Source organism: Furipterus horrens, unplaced genomic scaffold (assembly GCF_987537825.1).
Source record: "Furipterus horrens unplaced genomic scaffold, mFurHor1.1.pri manual_scaffold_1, whole genome shotgun sequence".
Taxonomy (NCBI): Eukaryota; Metazoa; Chordata; class Mammalia; order Chiroptera; family Furipteridae; genus Furipterus; species Furipterus horrens.
This window is the reverse complement of record NW_028327171.1, coordinates 103506541-103528091: the sequence shown is the minus strand read 5'-3', so window position 1 is coordinate 103528091 and position 21551 is coordinate 103506541. Positions and strand designations below refer to the sequence as shown.

The window sequence follows — 21551 nt, the reverse complement described above, 5'->3', positions numbered from 1 at the left end:
GATGATTTTAAAGTACTGGAGGATGGCCCTGGCTGGTGTGGATCAGTGGAATGAGCACCGGCCTGTGAACCAAAGGGCTACAGGTTCAATTCCCAGTCAGGGCACACGCCTGGGTTGTGGGCCAGTTCCCCAGCTGGGGGTGCACGAGAGGCAACCACATGTTGGGGTTTCTCTCCCTCTCTCCCTCCCTTTCTCTCTCTAAAAATAAATAAAGAATATCTTTTCAAAAATTAAGTACTGGAGGATGTGTTTATCTTATATATAAGCACTATGTCATTTTATATAAGGGACTTAAGCATACTAGATTTTGGTATCCAAGAGGGTCCTGGAATTAATCCCCCCTAGGGATACCAGGGGACAACTGTATATTAACTGTATTTTCTTATTTAATTTTCCCATCAACCATAAGAGATGACTACTACTGTAATTACTTCCATTGTAGAGATGAGGAGACTTACGTTCAAACAGATTAAACAGTTTCCCTAAATCACACAGGAGCAAACCAGGATTGAAAGCCAGCTATGTCTATATCAAAACATAGGCATGTAATTCTTGTCCACTGATGCCTTATAAAACAAACAAAACCTTTGATCTCATTTAACCTCAGGTTTACTGAATGGCACACACAAGAATTAGATTCCCCCAGTGGCATGAAAACACGAACTCCTGTCCTGAAACCTGCAGTGCGAATAAATATATATATAGTTTTTTTCCCCTTATTACCAAAAAAAATGCATATCTCCTATGGTAAAAACTTTAATACATATAAAAGAAAGAATATAAAAACAGTAAAATATTGTATTCCTGCTACCCACAGATAACCACTGCTCATGTGACGGGGTGCCTCCTCCCCCGTCTTGTTTACTGTCCCTGTCTCCCCTCAAGTCCAGCTTCTCTTTGTCTGACTTCTCTCTTTCCCTACACAAACCCCAGGCTGCAGACATGAAAGGGATAAAGGGAGGCCTGGTCAGCTCCAGGGAAACAAATTTCAGTTCCTTTCATTTCTTGTCTGAAGGTCTAATTCTATCCCAAGCCCAAGCATCGGGAGGTGTCTCCACCCTGTCGGGGTCCGGGCCTTTCTGGGAAGCCTGACCTGCTGCCAGCACAACACTACTTGTCACCTGGCTCTGATCACATGTCGTTTCATATTAGAGTCAATTTGGTGCTTGTTCATCTCTCTTAATGGACTGTGAGCTCCTTGAGGTCAGGGATTGTGTTCATTTGTCTTTGAGTCTTCAATGCTTGGTCTACTGTGAACAGTTGTCCAATAAAAGGGTATGTTGAAATAAAATGGATTCGCCGTTTTCTTCTGAGTTATTTCTTTCAAATAATTCTCCAGGATTGGAGTACTTGGTCAAAAGGCAGGAATATTTTTGAGATGTGATTGTACTGTATTGCATTTATTTGTGTATATTTCTATTTCACTTACTAGACTGTGCTCTCCTTCAGGGCAGGAGCAGCCTTTTACTCATCTCTTTACTCAACTCAGTGCCTACATTAAGTGATCCCTTGCTAAGATCCATAAATTTAGATTATTTAGTGAACATCTAAACCCCCACCTCACTGACAGCCATCTCAGTGAGTGAACCATAGTCAGTGCATCTTTTTGCTCAAATCAGAAACCTATGAGGTGTCCTTGACCCTTCCTCCTTCCTCACTCCTTAGCCAATCCCTCACCATGGCCTGCCCGCACTGCCTGCTAAACAGCTCTGAAAGCCTTCCATTTCTGCCCCCTATGCCCTACCCTAGTCCAAGCCACCATCTGTCACACCTGCTCTGCACACACTAGCCTCCTAACTGGCATCCCCGCCGCCTCCTCTCTGCCCTTTTCCAAGCTATTCTCCTCACAGAATAGATCTTTAAAAGATACAATTCTGAACAAATCAAAGTTTCCATTGCCCTTAGGTTAACCTTTAATCCCTTCCAAGCAGCCCTGCCTTCCGTGGCCCCTGCTTCGCCGAGCCTCACCTTCTCTGGCTCATGTGTCTGTTCTCTGGCCCTGTTCCCCATTCCTTAAATTTCTTATGCTCTTTCCCACCTCGGATTCATGGCATATCTTACTCTTTCTTTTTGGAAGTCTTTCTCGTTCTATTATGTCCCCTACTCCTTTCTTCTAGCTAAGTTCTCAATCTAAATATGTGCTCTTCAGAGAAGCCTTCCTGACCCTTCTGACCCTCCTCCTCCCTCTGACTAGGTTGGGTCCTCCTGCTCAACGCTCCCACAAAACTCCATGCTTCCATATCACCCTAGAAATTACTTCTCTGGTGACCTCTCACCTACAAAGCTATCTGCTCCAGGAAGGCAGGACAGTGACTGTCCTGCACACTGCAATGAGCCCAGTGCTCAGCAGTGCCTGGCACAAAGTGCATGTCTAACACAGAATTTTAAATGAATGAGTGCAGTGGTGCCTTTACTTGCTCCCATGAACCCGCCCTTGTTCTCCCTCCAGTGCTAATTCTATCTGTCTCTTAAAGCAATGCCATTTGTGCTTGATGCCTCCCAGAATTTAATCACTATAATAATCTGTGTCCTTCTCCTTCTACAAACTCAAACATGCCTTAAGGCGACCTTATTCAGCCTCCTGAGGCCACTATGGTATCCCTATACTGCCCTGACTCCCAGCAAATGGGCCTTTTGTAAATGTTTTGGAAACCAGGACCCTGGAAGCAAGTCAAATGAAAAGAGCTGCCTACCCCCTTTGGCATAGTCCTCCATGGGAGCTGCCTCCCAGCGTAGGGCTCCTCCATGGAAAACCTCCTCACACCTTCAGCATATGCAAGGACATCCCAAAAAACCTAGGAAAATTCCACCTCTGAAAAGTGGAAGAGGTTTAGTAAGCTCTGGCCTCATGTTTTCACTTCTCTAGAAGCCACAGGAGGAAGGAATAGATTCTGGAAATATTACAGAAGATTTTACAAATACAGACACTGTCCATCCAGGATGTCTGGAAGAAGAAAGCAGACTTCATGGAAGGTCATCATCTTTGGGACCGGGATATAACAAGCAGATTTTGTGCTGCTTCTGGAATTGAATGTCATTACAACCTGAGGGTATATTACTGGCTCATGGTGACTTCAGGTCAGAAACCTTTAGAGTTGAGTCTTTCTAGGGAACCTAACCCCATTACTGTAGGATCTGTGGGGAAAAAAAATCCCTCAATCTGATAACTTTCTAATCTCCTAAAATCCCATTAGCAGAAACTGGTTCTCCAAAAAACAAAAACAAAAATACCCTACTTAAGCTACATGAAGCGCCCTTGGGAAAAAGAAGAGGACTACTGGCTGGACAGAATCATGGTCTGCCTTACCATCTCAGGCAGAAACACCGCTTCTGCTCTGGCCCTGGGGCTCTCCTGCAGAACTCCAGACTCCACCTGGCCAGCCTCTCGACCCTCCTCCACTGCTTTCTCTGGATCTGGCCTCTTCTCCAGTTCATTTGAATGTTGACAGCTCAGGGAAATCTCTGAGGTTTTCTTCTCCTCCAAGTGGGCTCCTGGCTCCAGAGAAAGGCCTTTGCTGCATTCTGCTGTCCTCACTGCTTCTGGTCCTGGCTTGGCATCCTCAAGACCCACCTTCTTAGGTACAAAAGCTGCAAGGAAGATGAGAGTTATCAGTTGGAAGAGACTGATAAGTCATTTTAAGAAAGGTCATTCCCAGCACAGTCACTGACCTGGGCTAGTCCTGCTTCACAAGGGTGGAGGAAATTCTCTCAGCTCACTTCTCTCTCATATCCTTTACCCTTTCCTTCCAGCAATTTCCTGTCCTCAGATCCCAAAGTCACAGATTATCAGACAGGAGATCATGTAGTCCAGTGGTTCTCAACTGAAGACCCCTTTTTTCCTCTCTTCCCCAGGGGACATTTGGCAATGTCTGGAGACATTGTTGGTTGTCACAACTCGGTGGTGGGAGTGGTTACTGGCATCTAGTGTGGCAGAAGCCACTGCTGCTGTTACAGAATGGGGGTGTCCAAAAAATCCCCAGAGCCTGCAGGTTGGGGGATGGGGAAAGGAAACAGCTTTTAAGATGCCCTCACATGCCTGTGGCTAGTGGCTAGTGTCTTTGTTACGCAAATGGCTTTGGTTCTTCAAAGGCCCCAAGAAGATGGGAGGGGTTTTTGGACCAGGGAAGGTACAGAAAGCTTACAGGGCCTGTGCAGGGTTCTGTGAATGGTCAGAACTGGTTACCACACCCACTGCGTCAGAGAACTCAGTCAGGGGTTTAAAAATAGGCAGCAGACATTTTAGCTAGGTTCTCCATGCGGTTTTGAGAAGGGAGAACATCATGCACCTTTGAAAGGGCAAAGGGACCATGCGTGATCCAGTGCAACATGGCACGTTTTCCTGGACTGTTATACGGAGGCTGATGACATCGTACCCCAGATCCTGAAGGACACAGCTGATAGATAAGGGATGGGGAACTTCTGGGCATGTTTTTGGCTTCTAGTTTTTTGGGGCACAAGGGAATTGCTGGGTCCCATGGGAGAACAGAGCTCTGAGCTGAAGTGCTCACTGTCCTCCCCAGGTTGGAATATTATAAATAAAGACCTGTTTTCCTCAACACTAGTTGTTGGGTTTTACACCAAGGCGCCAGGTGAAAGAACCCCCTTTTGCTCTGTAACAATGCTGCTAAATATTCTACAAAGCACAGGACAGTTACCCACAAAAAAGAATTACCCAGCCCCGAATGTCAACATAGCGCTGCGGTTGAGAAGCCCTGCTTAATCCAATCTTTCACTTCACACATGAATCAATTCAGATGCTGAGAAGTCAAGCTTGTTGCCTAAGGTCACAGAAATCTGTTATTTAAACCAAGATACAAAGATGTATTGTGATTGTGATTGACAGCTTCCTGACAGGCAGTCTGGCTCAGAGCCCACAGTCTTAACCACCTTACTGCCTTGTCTTGCAAACTCTGTTTAAACAAATCTAAGTCTGGTGTTTAATCTCTTGCAGTGAAAGAGAACTTCTCTCCCCTGCTTTACCTGTAGAAGTCTCAGCTCCCAGTGGCTTCTCCTCTTCAGTCCAACCTCCAGTCTCTGACCCCTGGAAAGAAAACTCCTCCAGGCTGGAAAGAGACTGCAGCTCCTTTGGGGGTGTTCTGCATGGGGTGCTGTTGGTGCTGATGACCGCTGACACACGGAGGGGCACAGACACGGCGAAGGGCTCAGAGATGTTCAGGGCCTTGCGCTGATGACGGGGCGAGGGCTCCATCTGGAAAAGGCTGCTGGTGAAGACAGATTTGCTGGTACTGTCGTTCGAAGTGTAGAACATACCCAGCATCTTGGGGGCCGATTGCTCGCTCTCTGGATCCTCGATGGGCCGAAACACCTTCAGCTGCTCAGGTGGGAACCGGGCCTGAGCACCCTGGGGCTGGCTTCGGTCACTGCTCATGTCAAAGCCTCCCTCTGCCCCCACTGGCACCCCCTCTTGGCCCCAGTCACCCTCCTGCTTGCTGAGGTCACAAGAGCTGCCAGTGCTAGTTCCATGCATTTTAGCTGCTGGAATGAAAAATCCACCAGTGGTGACTGTTCGATTGAAATAGCCTTTGGTTTCCTTCCCTAGTGCAAAAGCAGACAAACACACAGTCAGTGGCCTGGGCACACGCACACTGCACAGCCTTCCAGCAAGGGAAGGCATGCCACACTTGAATATCAGAAAGGCATATCATTCTAACAAGGGCATAGCTGCCCTAATAAAGACGTGTTCGTAACATTTGGTTGACAAATAGGAAGCATCTTGTCATGTGTCTGTTCTGTCATGATGCCCTGATAGGGCCATTTACTATTGTGTCCTGTGTATCTGTTTTCAGCTTTGCAGGAGGCCACTGCTAAGACTGCAGAACAGAGCAGTCACCCGCCAAGCATAAAATGTAGACCGTGAAAACATAAACAGGTGGATGGGAGATGACAGAATGATGTTTGCTCAAAATGAAGAAGACATAAAGGGATAAAGAAGAGAATCTTCTTTTACTTTAAAACTTATTGTTTGAAGCGTCCTCTGGCAGATGGACCCAAAGAGCGGTTCGATTTCCAGGCAAGGAAACAAATGCTGTTTTCAGCTAGACCTTTCTCTCTTTTCCCAGGCTTCCGCCTGCTGACTCAGAGGATGAGAAACTGGAAACATTAGAAAGCCCAGTTGTGAGGCTCGGGTTCCTGACTGAGTGAGAAGTGAAGGCAAAGAAGAAAAAATCTGTGTGAGAAATAAATAAGCTGGGAGATGATGACCGAGTCGCCCCAGGTCTGGACAGTAATTCCTGACAAGGTACCAATTGCTGTGCTGGACAGGTAACATTGGGTTTAAAATTCCCCGACCGCTCTGTAGGAGGAGAAGTGTAAGTACGTGTCTCTAACACCTGTGAAGACGGAAACCCGAGAGGTTAGATAACCTGCCCAACGTCAATGAAAGTAATGACCTGGATTGTGAAATATTAAATTTTGTAAAACTGGGCAAGAATTGCCCCCAAAGGTTTCAAAACCAAAGCAAATGGATGAATATAAAGGTGAGGAAATGATAAAAGTATTAAGTCAATTTAAAAGAGTTCATTGAGTATTTTATAAGGTGAGCATTACTTTTAAAAGTTGTTCTAAAGGTTTTCTGTATTATTTCGGGTTGCTTCATTCATCAAAGAGCAAAATGTTCTACATTAAAGGGGTTGGGAAGTCACGGGCTAAGTATGAGGAGTTTAGTCTGATGCTAGGGAGTCCCTGTGCTTTATAACTTGTAGCAGTGCTGTGGGCTGCTTAGCAGAAAAAAGAGGTACAGGCAAGTCAGCCCTATAAGAACCAAAGGGATGATGTGTCACTTTCACGATAGGCATGACCTTGTGTGCAACCGTGCACACATCTACTCCAATAAGTGATGACCAGCTACACGCCAGACTGGCACCTATTAATGTTTACTGATGAATAAAGGAATGAATCTACCATCTCAAAGTCATGACTTGACAAGCACGATGAACCTAATGTCTATGAAAACACACAAACTCAAGACACACGAGTATCGAGGCACAAAATTCGGAGGTATATAAACCAGTGCCGGGCTCTTCTTTAAGCCCAAGGGAGAAGACTCTTGTCTGCCTTGGTTTTCGAGTGTTGCCCCTTTACATGGTTCAAGTGCAAATGTGAAGCTGCTGCTGCCTCTGTCTGTGGTCAGAGGAAGGCTGGAGGAGGAGGATGGCCCTTATAGGCCTCACCTTGCATGGAATAGCGGGGCTAAATGTTATGTGAACCCCTCAAGTTCAGAAAGGGCCAGGGTGGGCTTTGGGACTTGGGGGATTGTGCGTGGCTGTGACTGCACATGAGCAGGCCCAGGAGCTTATGACAGTAAGTGTGGTGTGGCACCTCCAGCCTCCCAGTAATCCCCAGTCCCAAATACAATTGTAAAACCTCACCTTCCACAGGCACTGAGCACAGTGAGTCCATGCTTTTAGCTGGTCGGATAGTAGCTTTTTCCACTAAAGAAAAGAGAAACAAATATCCCTGTTGAATGCATAGTAAGAGGAAGAGTTCAGAGCAATAGATCAGGCTGTCAGCAAAGTTTTTCAAGTATTTATAATTTTTCCCTTTGGAAAACATCCCCCCACTCCACCCTAGACGTTCCTACTTTCTGATTGGAACTGACCTTTTCAAAACAGGGAATCTGTAGATCAAAATTTTGTTAACATTAGACAGATAAAGATAAATTATAATTTTGGCAAATACTAGCTATTAGCAAGTGAGGAGTCCTGAGCCCAATGTTATTGCACAAAAAGGATTCACAGATTCATGTACTGCGTAGGATCCAGGAGGCCTCAGGCAGCCCCTCCTCTTTGGCAGGCCAGAGGGCAGGACTCTTGGCTGCAGCTGCATCTCTCAGCACCAGCACTGAGGAATGTGGTGCAGCAGGTGAGAGGGCCCCAGGGGAACTGGCCACCTTTCTCCCATATACAGCTCTTCTCCTGTTTTGAGTACCTACTATGTGCCTGGTGAACTCTAGGCATTTTTTGTAAGCCACCTCAGCAGGCTTTTGGAAGAGTGCGGCTTAACTAAGTAAAAACCTATTCCAGGCACAGGGTCAGGCACTCTCTTTTCAGGGAGCTAAATTAACTGGAAGGTTGTTCCTTCTAGGTCAGGTTTGCTAGCGGGGGAAAGAGAGCAGTTTGGAAGCTGAGTGGGAGCCAGAGAACTCGTGGCTTTAAGGTAACTTGAATTCAAACAGATCTCACTTTGAATCTCAACTCTGCCACTTTTCCAGCCCTGTGACTTCAGAGAAGCAGCTTGCCTGTCCCAACTTTCATTTTTCTCACATATAACATGAAAAATAGAGCTGTTATAAGTATTAAATGAGTAATGCATGTAAAATAAGTAGGTTGTACTAACCTAGAATAGGGTAAATGCTTAATAAACAATAACTATTGTTATTGTTGTTGTTATTCAGGATAGAACCAGGGTTCGGCAATAAAAGGGAAGCCAGGAGATGGTTCTAGAAGAAACACTGAGTTGGCCTTAACCCAATTGGGCTTTGTCCCTCTTTTAGCTTTCCCGCCTTGCTCTAGACCTGCTCCTCTGGAGGCTCCGCATTACTCCCCTGGCCTTCCCAGCTCAGGGCCTCTCACTGCCCAGGGGCCCACTGTGCTGTGGGAAGACACAGCCATCTCCACTCAAACTCCTGGTGAACCTTCTCACATCCAATAGGAAGCCAGGATTTTTATCCTTTGAAGATCTGCTATTTTTACAAGTTGACAAACTGATGCATTATCCTAACACTGCCTGGCCTGAAGCAAGCTTCTCTTTGTTTCCAGGAGCCACACTTCTGGACTCACAGGTCAGCCTTTAGGGGTAGTGACCAGTGACCCGGAGTGTCATGGGGGGTGAGCGACAGTTCTGTCTGCAGGGCCATCAGTGCTCACCTTTCATGTTGGACCCTCTTTCTGATAGTGCAGCTCCTTGTGGACTCGGTGGCCACAGCAGCAGCTTTTGGGAAGTCGCCAAGGATTCCCTGGCCCCTTTTCTGGACAGTGACTAAGCACTCAGGGCTCCCTGGCCTCTGACTATATTTAATTACATTTTTCTGTCTGGGACCCTCGCCTCATGGAGGTGCATCCACCAGTTTTCATGGCTTTGGGGTTTTCCTGTTCACTTTAAGGGGTTCCTTGGAATCCATCTGTTTGACAGTATATAAATTCAAGTGTATCAGTTTACGTACCTTCATTCAGTCAATACCCCAATTTTCCTTATTTTTGTTCTGTTCTCTAAATCTGGGTAAACATCCCTTTTACCGGCTGTTTCCCCACTAAATCACAATTCCCAGTGCCACTCATGGTGAATGAATTTAAAATTTTTTCTTAGTTATGGAGTTCTGTTTTAAAAAAAGATTAAAAATTTATTTAAAGATATTCATTTACTGATTAACTTTTTTCACATTCATATTTCAACAAGTTGAGCAAGTCCACATGACAGTTATGGAGACCCCTCTGGTGGATCATGATCATAAGCTCCCCCACTGCCACCCCAATCTTTAGTTTCCAGCACTAAGTGGCCACGCAGGCAATCCTCAAGGTCACAGAGAGCCACCTGTATTAACACTGATGGTTCTTTCATTGGACCCCTGCATCCTATCAAATTCAGCCAGTTTGATGATCCATCTATGATTAGTTTGTTTATGAGATATTAATCCAGCAGTTTTCAGTCCTGGGTGCATATCAGAGTCACCCGGGGAGCTTTCTAAAATGACCAGTACTCTGACTTCACCACAGACCCACTGCAGCAAAGCTGTTGCGGGTGTGAACCAATCTGTGGGAGAGTCGGAGGTGCAGCTATGCTCACAAGCCCTGGCCAGGGCTGTACTTTCTGTGAGTTTATCACCATTTGATGCACCTGAAAACCACATGGGAGTGGTGATTTTCCTAAGTCAGGATCAGGGAAAATCTTTTACCTTATTTTTGCTTCTTGTTGTGTTCTGTTGTTTTTGACTTTTCATTACTTGGTGAACCGCTTTCCTTGTATCACTGATTCTTTAACTGAAATTCTCTGTTTGATGTGCTTAAGGAAATCTCTTATTATTAGATAAGGAGTTCATTGCCAGGTACTCCTCCCCTTAAATTTTCCTTTGAGAATCCGAATTTATGATTTGTACCTGATCTACCATTCCTGAGGCAACCTACCCTCTTCATCTGGACTATTTTTCCAGGTTAGTTTGTGAAAGACATGTTTCCCCATATACTGCATATTGTAGATGCCTACCCAGAATCCATTTCCCTTCCCCCTTCTCACAGAGCCCCTTGTCCTTCTTAGGTGCATCTGACTGTAAGCCCATTCGTCACTCCAGTGATTGGTTCAGGAACCTAGGCCCATGCCAATCAGCACAGGACACTCCCTAGGCCAGAGAGATTGATCCATGTAACTCAGTGAATATGACTGAGATGAGAGGAGCATGATGGGGCTTCTGGGAAAAAGGCATCCCTGTTTTTAGAACAAAAGACCAGGAATGATGTTCTTTCTCCTTCTGGGCATGGTAGTCAAAGGTTAAACCCAGAAAAACTGCAGCCACTTTATCACAGCAAAGGAAGCCAGTCTGGGAAGGAAGCTGATGCTCAGAAGAGGGTGCAGCTGAGGAAAACATGGAGATGGAGACAGAGCTGCCCGGGAAAACTTCCCTACGTAGGGGTGGCCCTATAAATTTCATTGCATAAGCCAATTGAGTTGGGTCTGCTATATCCTGTGACATCCTTCATTACTCCAATAGGCAAAAGTGAAGATTTTGAACAGCGGCTTTATCATCCTTGGCATACGATTATCACTGGGATTGAGGAAAGTCCTTAAAAATATTCTCTATTTTTCCATAGGCATTAATAATGAATAATTTAATAATCTTTACTACTAAAAATTTCAAACATTCAGAAAAATTGACCTCTAAATTTACCACCTGGTTGGTACTGATGGCTGACATTTTGCCATATATTTGTTTTATTGTTTTTATACCTGTATCTACCTACATACCTATACCTATATTTTCCAAGATCAGATGAGATCAGGAGCGTTCAGGGTGGTATGGCCATAGACTACCTGTATTTTGCTGAATCATTTGAAAGTGAATTTCAATATTGTGACACTTCATCCTTATATACTTCAACTTTAGCGTATGTCTTCTAAGAACCATTAGCATACTACAAAAATTTACACTTCTAATATTTAATGTATTCATTCTCCACATTATCTTTTGTAGTCTCATTTTTTTCAAACTAGGATCCAGTCAAGGTTTGCTTGTTGCATTGATACATTTACCTTTCATATCTATTGTTCCAATTTTTTAAAAATCATATTTTCAATCTATAACATTGAAGGTCATTAGGACAAAGATCTTTGGTCTGCCCTTTCTGACATAATATTCTCCTGGATTGGTTATATTCCCCATTGTATAGTGGGTCCTTCAATTCATTCCTGTATCAGTTCTTGTTCACTACTCAGATATAATTCCCATCTCTATTTAAAATCATGACTGACTCTGAGGGAGAAGGAATAGATCTTCCTTATGATAGAGTTCAGTTAGTAACTGTAGAAGGAATAATGAAAACAGAAAATGACCATTTGACAAATATCACAGTAGCAACTGTTGTAGGCAAGATCCATGATGATGCTAAAATTCATGGATGAAAGTATGATGAGAAACAGGGTATTTGCAGTCTCAAACTATCTCCCACAAGATAGTTACTAATTACAAAGGAAAAATAGTAACTTTACAGGGACAAAACCAAGTGATCCAAGTTAACATCATCAGCCATAAGATACCGATGTCATCTGCCTCCTGATATAACACACTGAGACAGTCAGGACATTCATAACCTCTATCTAATCAGGAGAAAACATGAGACAAACCCAAACTTAGATACAGTCTGCAAAACAAATGGCCAGTACTCTTTCAAAGCATCAAGGTCAGAAAGACTCACAAACTGTTCTAGATTGGAGGAGATGAAGGAGGTCTGACAACTAAATGCAATGTGGGTTCCTGGACTGGATTATGGACCAGAAAAAGGACATTAGTGGGACTATTGGCCAAATATGAGTGTAGTCTGTAATTTACTTAATAGTATTATATTGATATTAATTTTCTGGCTTTGATCATTATATTATGGTGATGTAGTGTGTTAAAATTTGGGCAAACTGTATGAAGAGTATGCGGATTCTCAATGTACTATTTTTGCAACTTTTTTGTAAATCTGAAATTGTCTAAAAAACCAGAAACACTCGATAGTTAAGTTATAAGTTTCTCTTTCAGGGTTAGTGAGTTTAATATGATCAAACCAAAGACTTAAAGAGCAGAATTAATGGGACAAATATTGCATCAATGTAACTGCTGTTGATTCTTACCTGAGAGCCTCTGTCCTCTCACAAACACACTCCCATTTCTACTCAGCTTTGATTTGGAGTCTGATCCAGAACGTCCCAGATTAAATATTGATTTCCACTTCTTTGATTTACTGGAGAGCTTTCTTCTAAAAGAGCCAAGCCATAAGGGGTTAGTTCGGTACCTCGTCATTTCAATGGGGCTTTTAAGTTGAAAAAGACTACCCCAAACATGTTCTAGTTATGAATGGCTCTGACAGTTCAGGAAATTCCTCCTTAAATTCCAAGTTGAGCCTGACTCTCACACTATCTGGGAAGTCCTAGTTAACCAAGCTAGGCTTTCATGAGTCAGAACAAAGGACTGAATTCCTCAGAGGCAGAGGGAAAGGCATGCCATTAAAGGCAGTGGTGTCGCATGCAGGGGCCAGGATTGATGGGAGACTCAGAGGTCACAAGAAACCACACAGTTCTTTAGTCCTGGGTTTTCAAAGGTACCTATTTTTTTTTACAGGAATAAACACTAAAGACCATAGACCTCAGTCTTGTTATGCTCCCTGCCCCATGGGCCACACTGCTGTCACACCCACAAGCGAGAAGAGAGCTAGTGAAGACTTTCATGGACTGCAAAGAGTGTGTATGAGAAAGGGACTTGGAAAAGTCTGGCTGCTGGGTGCGGTCAGTGGTCACTGCAGAGAAATGTCCAGGGTAGCTAGCATCTCTCATTTCCTTAATGCCTGGCACCGGGCTGCCACAGCAGGAGGTGAGGAAATGGGAGCCCTTGACTGGATCCCAGGAGCCCGGCCCCTTTGGAGTTCACCACCAGGGGTCACCACAGAGGCTTTGCCCTGCCCTTGACGGGCCCAATATTCAGACTCCATCAAGTTCCAGGATGAAACCCTGCAACTTGTGGGTTCTACAAAGAACTTTTTCTCCTTTTTTTTTTTTTTTTTTTTTTTTAACAGAAGGCATCAATCTACAAACACTTTATTTGCAAAAGGAATGAATAAAACAAGTGCAGCTTAGGAAAAAGAAGGGATCCTCCTTTCCTCTTTCAAGGGCACTGTTAGACCTTTAAAGGACGGGAGAGAGGTTTAAGCACTGTATACAGAGTAGACCCCGGTGTCTCAAGTAGGTTGGAATCAGACAAAAGTGATCCGAGCCCGGGCAGTATTGACCTGCCATACATTTAATTCCTCATACTCATCCAGAGCTGTCTGGAACTGGGCAGGTGTGAAACCACGAGATACGCAGCGCTGCTCCGCCTCGGAAAACCGGACACTTCGGCCCACTGAGACCAACTCATGGACAGTGGCAAATATCACATATGCTGGTCTCTGAGTCCTAGCTGTTTGCCCCTTGTCACTCAGGAGTGAGTCTTTTGACATCTCCATTAGCCTCAAGGTTCTCGTAAAGCACTCAGATCTTAAGCCCAGCATGTTATTACCATCAATCGGAGAGAGAGCTGCAGTGCTGGATGGTTTCTTTGAACCTGGCCTGTTTTTTTCAAGCACTTGGCCTTGGGGTGGATTTCACAGGGTGGCATAAGTTGGGGTATGGTGCACTTGAGGTGTGGTTGAAGGCACAGAGAAAATGAACTTGATGCTCCTTTTGAGATACGCTTCTTCCTGATCCCTGAGTGGAAGCATTATTCTGTAGGTATTTAGGGGAAGGAGCAGTGGAGCTCAGTCTTGAGAGAGCACCATCCATGCATTCCAGGAAGTGGAGCGGTTCTCACCAGTCAGCTCCAGGTGTTCTATCCCCACAACATGCAGTGTGACCGGCGCCCCCTACAGCTGTGCAATGTGTAGAGCTCCTTTCTCCTCCCCTAAGGGAAACAGTCCTGTCCTCTTGGGGCGGACACTGACAAGAGGTCTGAGGTATCAGTTTTCATATTGACCCAACAGTGAGGATGGCACTCTCCAGTGAAGACTGCCTTTCAGCCCCTCCACCCCTCTGCCTAGAACTGATGACTCCTGCTTCAATTGTTGCCTTCTTTTTACAGTGCAGTGAGAGGGCAAGGGGAGCACAGGGATGTGTTGAGACCAGGGTTGCAACAGAGGAAGTGAGAGGGAGGAACGAGGGAGGACAGGGAGGGCTCCGTCAGGTGTGAGAGGAAAAATGGAAGCCAGAGATGGCATCTCCGCGTGCTGCATGCCCAAACCTCCCAGTGTGGAGTGGCACCATCTCTCAACATTTCCTCCATTCATCTCTATGCCTTTTGTAAAGTTTTGTGGGGGTGAAGGGTGGGGGAAGGGAGTCAATTTTTTGTTATTTGTTTTTTAGCAAACTTCCTTTTGAAAATGTCAAGCCTGTTTTGTCTAAACTAAGGAGTAAGGGGTTTTATTCATGACTCTTGACGCGGATGAGCCCCACCTCCATCACGGCACCAGGGATCTCTGTGGAGATCAGGTCTTGACAACTTCGGGGCAGTGAGTGAAGGCACCAACCACTGGTGAGAGAGAGTTGGGGAGACAGCTCCTTTCTTTTCTGGAATGTTTCCTTATACTCCAGTCCAGACTGCACCTCCACCCCATGCTGTCATCATGGTCCTGAGCCCATGTTTCTTCCTTCTCTGTCCCCTTCCATTGAATCATCTCCCAGAATTGCAAATAATGTCACTTACTTGTTGTCTGGTAACTCAAGGACAGTGTGGAAGAGGGTGCCCATGGGAGGGACAATCTCAGGCAGGCTGTTCTCCCTCCTTTCCTTTCGAGCAGGATGGTTAGTAGCCAAGCTCCGGGCCTGAGCTTCCTCCAGGCTCACCAACTTCATGGGCAGGGAGAGGGCTGGCAAAGTCAGGCTCTTCATGATGGGCCGGTTTTCTGTACAGAGAACAGAAGAGCTCACAGACTCCTGGGAGGAGACCTGTGCACTGATTCTTCCAGATTCCCCATCCACAGCTCCTCTCTTTCTGACCTCCTGACAAGGGACGCCTCTTAGGTCTGGGGTAGAGTCTGTATATGGGAGAAAACTAACAACCCACCAGGCCAGACTAGCCAGAGGGCACACAGAGCCACCAGGAGGTAAATTGCACTAATTGTATTTTTCAAAAAGGGATCATTCATTCATTCATTCATTCATTCATATGATAAACATGTAGTAAGCATTTACTGTGGGCCAGAGTAACAGCAGTGGGTCTTTAACCCTGGGAACTACCTAGTGCTTTGGCCAGGTGGGAGCTAGCCTCACCCAACTGGGGCGAGGCAGGAGAGGCAGGAGATTGCCCCTCCCCTTCGCAGCTGGAAAGCAGGAGCTCCAAGGCAATTTAGGGTTGGAGCCTATACTTTCCCCTAGATCACCCAGGCTTATATCTCTGCAGGAAAAACGCATTTTACAGCCTATACTATTCTCTAAAAAAAATAAGAGACTATTTACTCACTAACCAGTCATCTTCTAGTACATGTAAGCTAATCCCTTTCTCCTATAGGTTTTTTTTTTTTTTTCTTTCTTTTAAATAGAAGTGATGACAGATCAGTGGAGTCCAGAGTTAACATATCTTTTCTCCAAGTCAGTGGTTCTCAACTTGGGGCAATTTTGCACCCCTTCCCTCCAGTCAGAGGTATTTGGCAATGTCTGGAGACATTTTCGGTTGTCACAAATACACATGGAGGTGTTAATGGCACTAGTGCGTAGAGGCCAAGGATGCCACTAAACATCTGTCAATGCATAGGACAGTGCCCCACAACAAGAACTAACCAGCACTAAGTGTCAATAGTGCTGAGGTTGAGAAACCCTGATAAGTTAAAAAAAGAAAAAGAAAAGGTCTAAGTCTGCTTCTATTTAGTCTTTTGGCAACCTTGTCAGTTTTCTGTTACTTTGGAAGGTGTAAAGAGATTGAAAGATAACTTGGACCAACTGAGACTAAGAAATAATTTTTTGGTATAGGACTTGCCTAATTTTCAGGAAGCACCTTGACAGCACTATTTCTCTTTGCAGAACATGACCCTCTCTGGGTGGAGAAAAATACAACCACTGAAAAGGGCATTGCAGAAAATGGAGACAGAAAATGATACTAGGGTGTTTCTAGGGAGGGTAGTAGGGCAGCCATTCAGTCAATTAAATAATTCTGTGATCCTAAAACGTATCAATAACATTTTTTACTTTAACTCACTTTCCTACTTAATCCAAAAGAGGTTAAAATATTTAAATTTAATCTACTCTCAATATTTGTTTGTAGATTTGAGATTATTATTTTGTTACTTAATTATTTTTTCACTTAAAAAATTAAATCACTCTGGGAACAAGTGAAACAGTGGAAGGACATACACAACACTGTCCGGAAACCTCAGTTTAGCACCTACCTCTCCCCTACTTCTGGGCTCCCATATCCTACGACCTACTCATCATCTCTGCTTAGATGTTTAACAGGCATCTCTAACTCCACATTTCATAACAGAGTTTGTGATTTCTGCTCCTCACCTCTAGACCAGTACCTCTTCCCATATTCTTCAAATTTGCAAACAGCACCATGGATTACCCAGTTGTGTACCTCCAAACCTGTAGTAGTTATTTCCATTTGTTCCTTTCTTTGATGCACCCCCTTCTCCCACATCCAGTCTATAATCAAGTCCTGTAACTCAACCTCCAAAATATATCCTGAACCCAGCCACTTCCTTCTGTTCCCACTAGTCTAGGCCACCATGATTTCCCACCTGATTTCTGCCATAGCTCCTGAACCGGTCTCCCTGCCTCCAGCCTTGCTGCCTGTCAGTCCCTCCTTTGCACAGCAGCCAGAATGCTCAGATCCTGCACTCCCTGCTCAAAAGCTCCAATCCTTTCCACGGCACTGGAAACAGACTTAAAAGGACCTCCACCTGCTTCCCCTCTCCTCTTTGCCCACTGACCCAGTGGTCTACAAAGATACACAGTAAAATTTTTGAATGTATACTCCCATTATAAATACAAGTATTTGTAATTTATACATATTTACCACTGCATTAGTATTAACATAATAGAAAATATTAAAAACCCACAGAAATGCCAAAGTATACAATAAAAATAAGTGAAAAAAATTGTGATAGTTTCTGACAGCCATACTTCAGCACTTTGGCCCCTGGTGCCTCATGGGTGGAGTGCGCCACTTCGGAAACCACACTGGCTCTCGATGCACTGGCCAGCTTTCTGCAATAGGAGCCCCTTTCCATCCCAGAGCTCTGACATTCCCTGTTCTCTGTGTGTGGAACATTCATCCTCCAGATTCTAGAGAAGTGCCTGGCACACAGGAGGTGCTCAAGACATAGTTACGTTTTAATGAATCTCACTGCTCTCATTTATCAATTAAAGGTATTGGACTCTGTGGCTTCTATACTCTTTCCAGTTTGAAACAGAACCCTATTTCCCAATCTAGAATTCCAGAGGATATGACTTAATCCATTTTGTATAAACATTAAGTATGTTACCTTACTTAGTGCAAATTCATAATAAAAACATTTAAATAAGATGTATTGAATAATAAGTATCAGAGGCAATCAAGAGTTAAAGGGTCAAGCCCTGGTTGGTGTGGCTCAGTGGACTGAGCAATGGCCTGCAAATCAAAGGGTCACCGGTTTGATTCCCAGTCAGGGCACGTGCCTGGGTTGCGGGCCAGGTCCCCAGTTGGGGGTGCACAAGAGGCAACCACACATTGACGTTTCTCTCAGTCTCTTTCTCCCTCCCTTCCTTTCTCTCTAAAAATAAATAAATAAAATCTTTTAAAAAAATGAAAATGAAGAGGGACTTGTACCTTAAAAAAAAAGTTAAAGGGTCAAGAGTAAACTGGATTTCAATATGCAGGAAAAAAGATGATTAAGGGAGTGGTCACAAAACAAACAAACAAACAAACAAACAAAAAACACACAGGCATTTCCAGGTTAGAATTAGGAACAACCTTAACACTAAATTTAACATGGATTTGCTGTCTAGAAGAACACCGCCTGAAAGTCATTAATAATAAATAAACCACAGTGGTTTATTTATCTTTTTTTTCTTCACAGAGGCAGCACAGATTTAAGAAAACAGTATGGCTGGAAGATCTTAGGTTCAACGTTCAGTCCCACCAGTTATTAGCCATGTGGCTTTGGACAGTTACTAGCTTTTCTGGTTCTCTGCCTCTTCACTCATAAAATAAAGTTGGTAACAACTTCATAATGGTTGTTGTGATAAGTCAATGAGTTGATGTATGTGGAGTGCTTGGAATAGTTCTTGGCATAGAGTAAGTCCATAATTAATTATTGGTTGACTCAGAAGGATGAATGAATGAATGCATATTACGTCTCATTTACTTTCAAAAAGGATTTATATAGCTTGCAAGAAATAATACATGTATATTGGGGAAGCTAAAATAAAAATAAATGTCAGCCACTCATAGGTATATAACCAAGAGAATTGAAAACATATGTTCACACAAAAATTTGTGCATGAATGTTCATAGCAGCATTACTCATAAAAACCAAAGAAAACAAACAACCCAAATGTCCATCAACTGTGGTATATTCAGACAATAGAATATTATTTCACCATAAAAACAAATAAAATACTGGTACATGTGACAATATGTATCGGTATAAGTGAAGAGAGTCAATCACAAAAGACCAATTATTATATGATTCAATTTATATAAAATGTCCAGAGGTAAATCCATAGAAATAGAAAGTAAATTTGTGATTGTCTGGATCTGAGAGAAGGTAAAAATGTAGAATGACTGCTTAATGGGTAGGAGATTTTTTTAAAAAGGTAAAGATTTTAAAAAGTTTTTATTGAGTTGAGAGTGAGAGAGAGAGAGAGAGAGAGAGAGTGAGAGAGAGAGAGAGAGAGAGAAACATTGATTTGTTGTTCCCCTTATTTATGCATTCATCGGTTGATTCTTGTATGCGCACTGACTGGGGACTGAACCTGCAAACTTAGCATATTGGGATGATGGTCAAACCAACTGATCTACCTAGCCAGGGCTCGGATTTTTTTTTATTTTTTATTTTTAGTGATGAAAATATTCTGAAATCAGATAGTAGTGATAGTTGCACAATTCTCTGAATACATACAGTAAAAAGCACTGAATTCTATACTCTAAAATGATAAAATGGTGAATGTTATAGTATATGAATTTTATCTCTATAAAGAAAATGTAAAAGAAAGGTCATAAACCACATAGAGGACAGGGTGAGATGGAAACAATTATACCAGGAATCAAAATGTGATCATAAATGCAATTGATTACTCTGATGATCATACTTGGTTTGTCTAAATGTACTAGCTAAACTGGAAAAGAACACTCTGATCAGCTAACACAAATGACTTGTAATATGGTTTTCATACATCACTGGCTCTCCAAGTGTGGACCCTGACCACTAGCAGCAGCATCACCTGGAAATTAGTTAGAAAAACAAATTCTCAGAAACACTTCCAGACATGCTGAATCAGAAACTCAGGGGATGAGGCCCAATAATCAGTTTTAACAAGCCCTCTAGGTGGTATTGATGTGCACTAATGTTGGAAAACCACTGTCGCACAAATGGTAGTTACCAGGTTTCTTTTTCTTTTTCTTAATGAATTTTTTTCCTTAATTTTTTTCCTGTTTTCAGGTGTACATCCTAGTGGCCAGTCATATACTTTATATAGTGTTCCCCTAGATGTTTCCAGTACCCCAACTGGCACCATACATCATTATTGCAATACTCTTGACCATATTCCCTACGCTTTAGTTATATCCCTGAGACTGTTTTGTAACTACCAATTTATACTTAATCCCTTCACCTCTTTTACCCAGTTCCCCAAACCCTACCCCTCTGGCAACCACCAGTTTGCTCTCTGTGTCTATGATCTGTTTCAATTTTGTTGGCTCATTTATTTTGTTCTTTAGATTTCAAATATTAAGTAAAATCATATGGTATTTGTCTTTCTCTGACTGACTTATTTCACTGAGCATAATACCCCCTAGGTCCATGCATATGGTCGCAAATGGTAGGATTTCGTTCTTTTTATGGCTGAGTAGTATTCCATTGTGAATACGTACCACCACTTTTTTATCCACTCATCTATTGGTGGGCACTTGGTTTGCTTCCATATCTTGGGTGTTGTAAATAATGCTGCAATGAACATAAAGGTGCATGTATTCTTTCTAACTAGTGTCTTGGGTTTCTTTGTTGATTTTTTGTCTGGAAGATCTATCCATTGATGTCAATAGGGTGTTACAATTCCCCACTATGACTGTATTACTGTCAATCTCTCCCTTTATGTCCATCAAGATTTGCTTTACATATTTAGGTGCTTCTATGTTGGATGCATAAATGTTTACAAGGGTAATATTCTATTGTTAGACTGATCCTTTTATCATTGTATACTGTCTTTATCTTTTATTATAGCCTTTTTTAAAAAAGTCTATTTTGTCAGGTATAAGTATTGCTACCCCAGCTTTTTTTCATTTCCATTTTCATGAAATATCTTTTTCCATCCTTTTACTTTTAGTCTGTGTGTGTTTTATTCTGAGGTGGGTCTCTTGTAGACAGCATATATATGGGTCTTGTTTTCTTATCCATTCAGCTACCCTGTCTTTTGATTGGAGCATTTAAGCCATTTACATTTAAAGTGATTATTGATAGGTACATATTTATTGCAATTTATTTTAAAAAAATTTTTTAGAGATGGGGGGAGGGAGGGAGAAGGAGAGGGAGAGGGAGGGAAACATCAATGTGTGAGAGACACATGGTTGCCTCTCATGCACCCTCAACTGGGGACCTGGCCCAGAACCCAGGCATGTGTCCTGGCTGGGAATTGAACCACTGATCTTTCGGTTCACAGGCCAGTGCTCAATCCACTGAGCCACAACAGCCAGGGCTGCAATTTTATTCTTTATAACTACGTTCCTCTTCTCTTTTTAAATTTCTTCTTCTTAAAGAAGACCCTTTAACATTTCTTGTAATACTGGTTTGGTGGTCATGAGCTTCTTTAATTTTTTCTTGTCTGGGAAGCTCTTTATTTCGCCTTCAATTTTAAATTATAGCCTTGCTGGGTAGAGCAGTCTCGGTTATAGATCCTTGCTTTTCATTACTTTGAATATTTCATACCAACCCCTCTGGCCTGAAATGTTCCTGTTGAGAAATCAGCTGACAGTCTTATGGGACCTCCCTTGTAGTTAACTGTCTTCCTCTTGCTGCTTTTAAGATTCTCTTTGTGTCTTTAACTTTCGCCCTTTCAATTATAATGTGTATTGGTGTGGGGACTCTCTGTGCTTCCTGGACCTGTGCGTCTTTTTCTTTCAC

At 43.2% G+C, this 21551-nt stretch overlaps 1 protein-coding gene across 1 annotated transcript in view; it reads right to left on the bottom strand.

Annotated features, from left to right (window-relative positions):
* Positions 1 to 21551, bottom strand: part of ARHGAP31 (Rho GTPase activating protein 31) — a 100530-nt gene that overhangs the window by 5738 nt on the left and 73241 nt on the right. The window contains exons 7-11 of the mRNA XM_090276878.1: positions 14942 to 15140; positions 12343 to 12467; positions 7389 to 7451; positions 4981 to 5556; positions 3308 to 3588 (exon numbers count right to left, since the gene is read on the bottom strand). Coding sequence (XP_090133004.1) covers positions 3308 to 3588; positions 4981 to 5556; positions 7389 to 7451; positions 12343 to 12467; positions 14942 to 15140 — 1244 coding nt within the window. The remainder of the gene's footprint in view (positions 1 to 3307; positions 3589 to 4980; positions 5557 to 7388; positions 7452 to 12342; positions 12468 to 14941; positions 15141 to 21551) is intronic.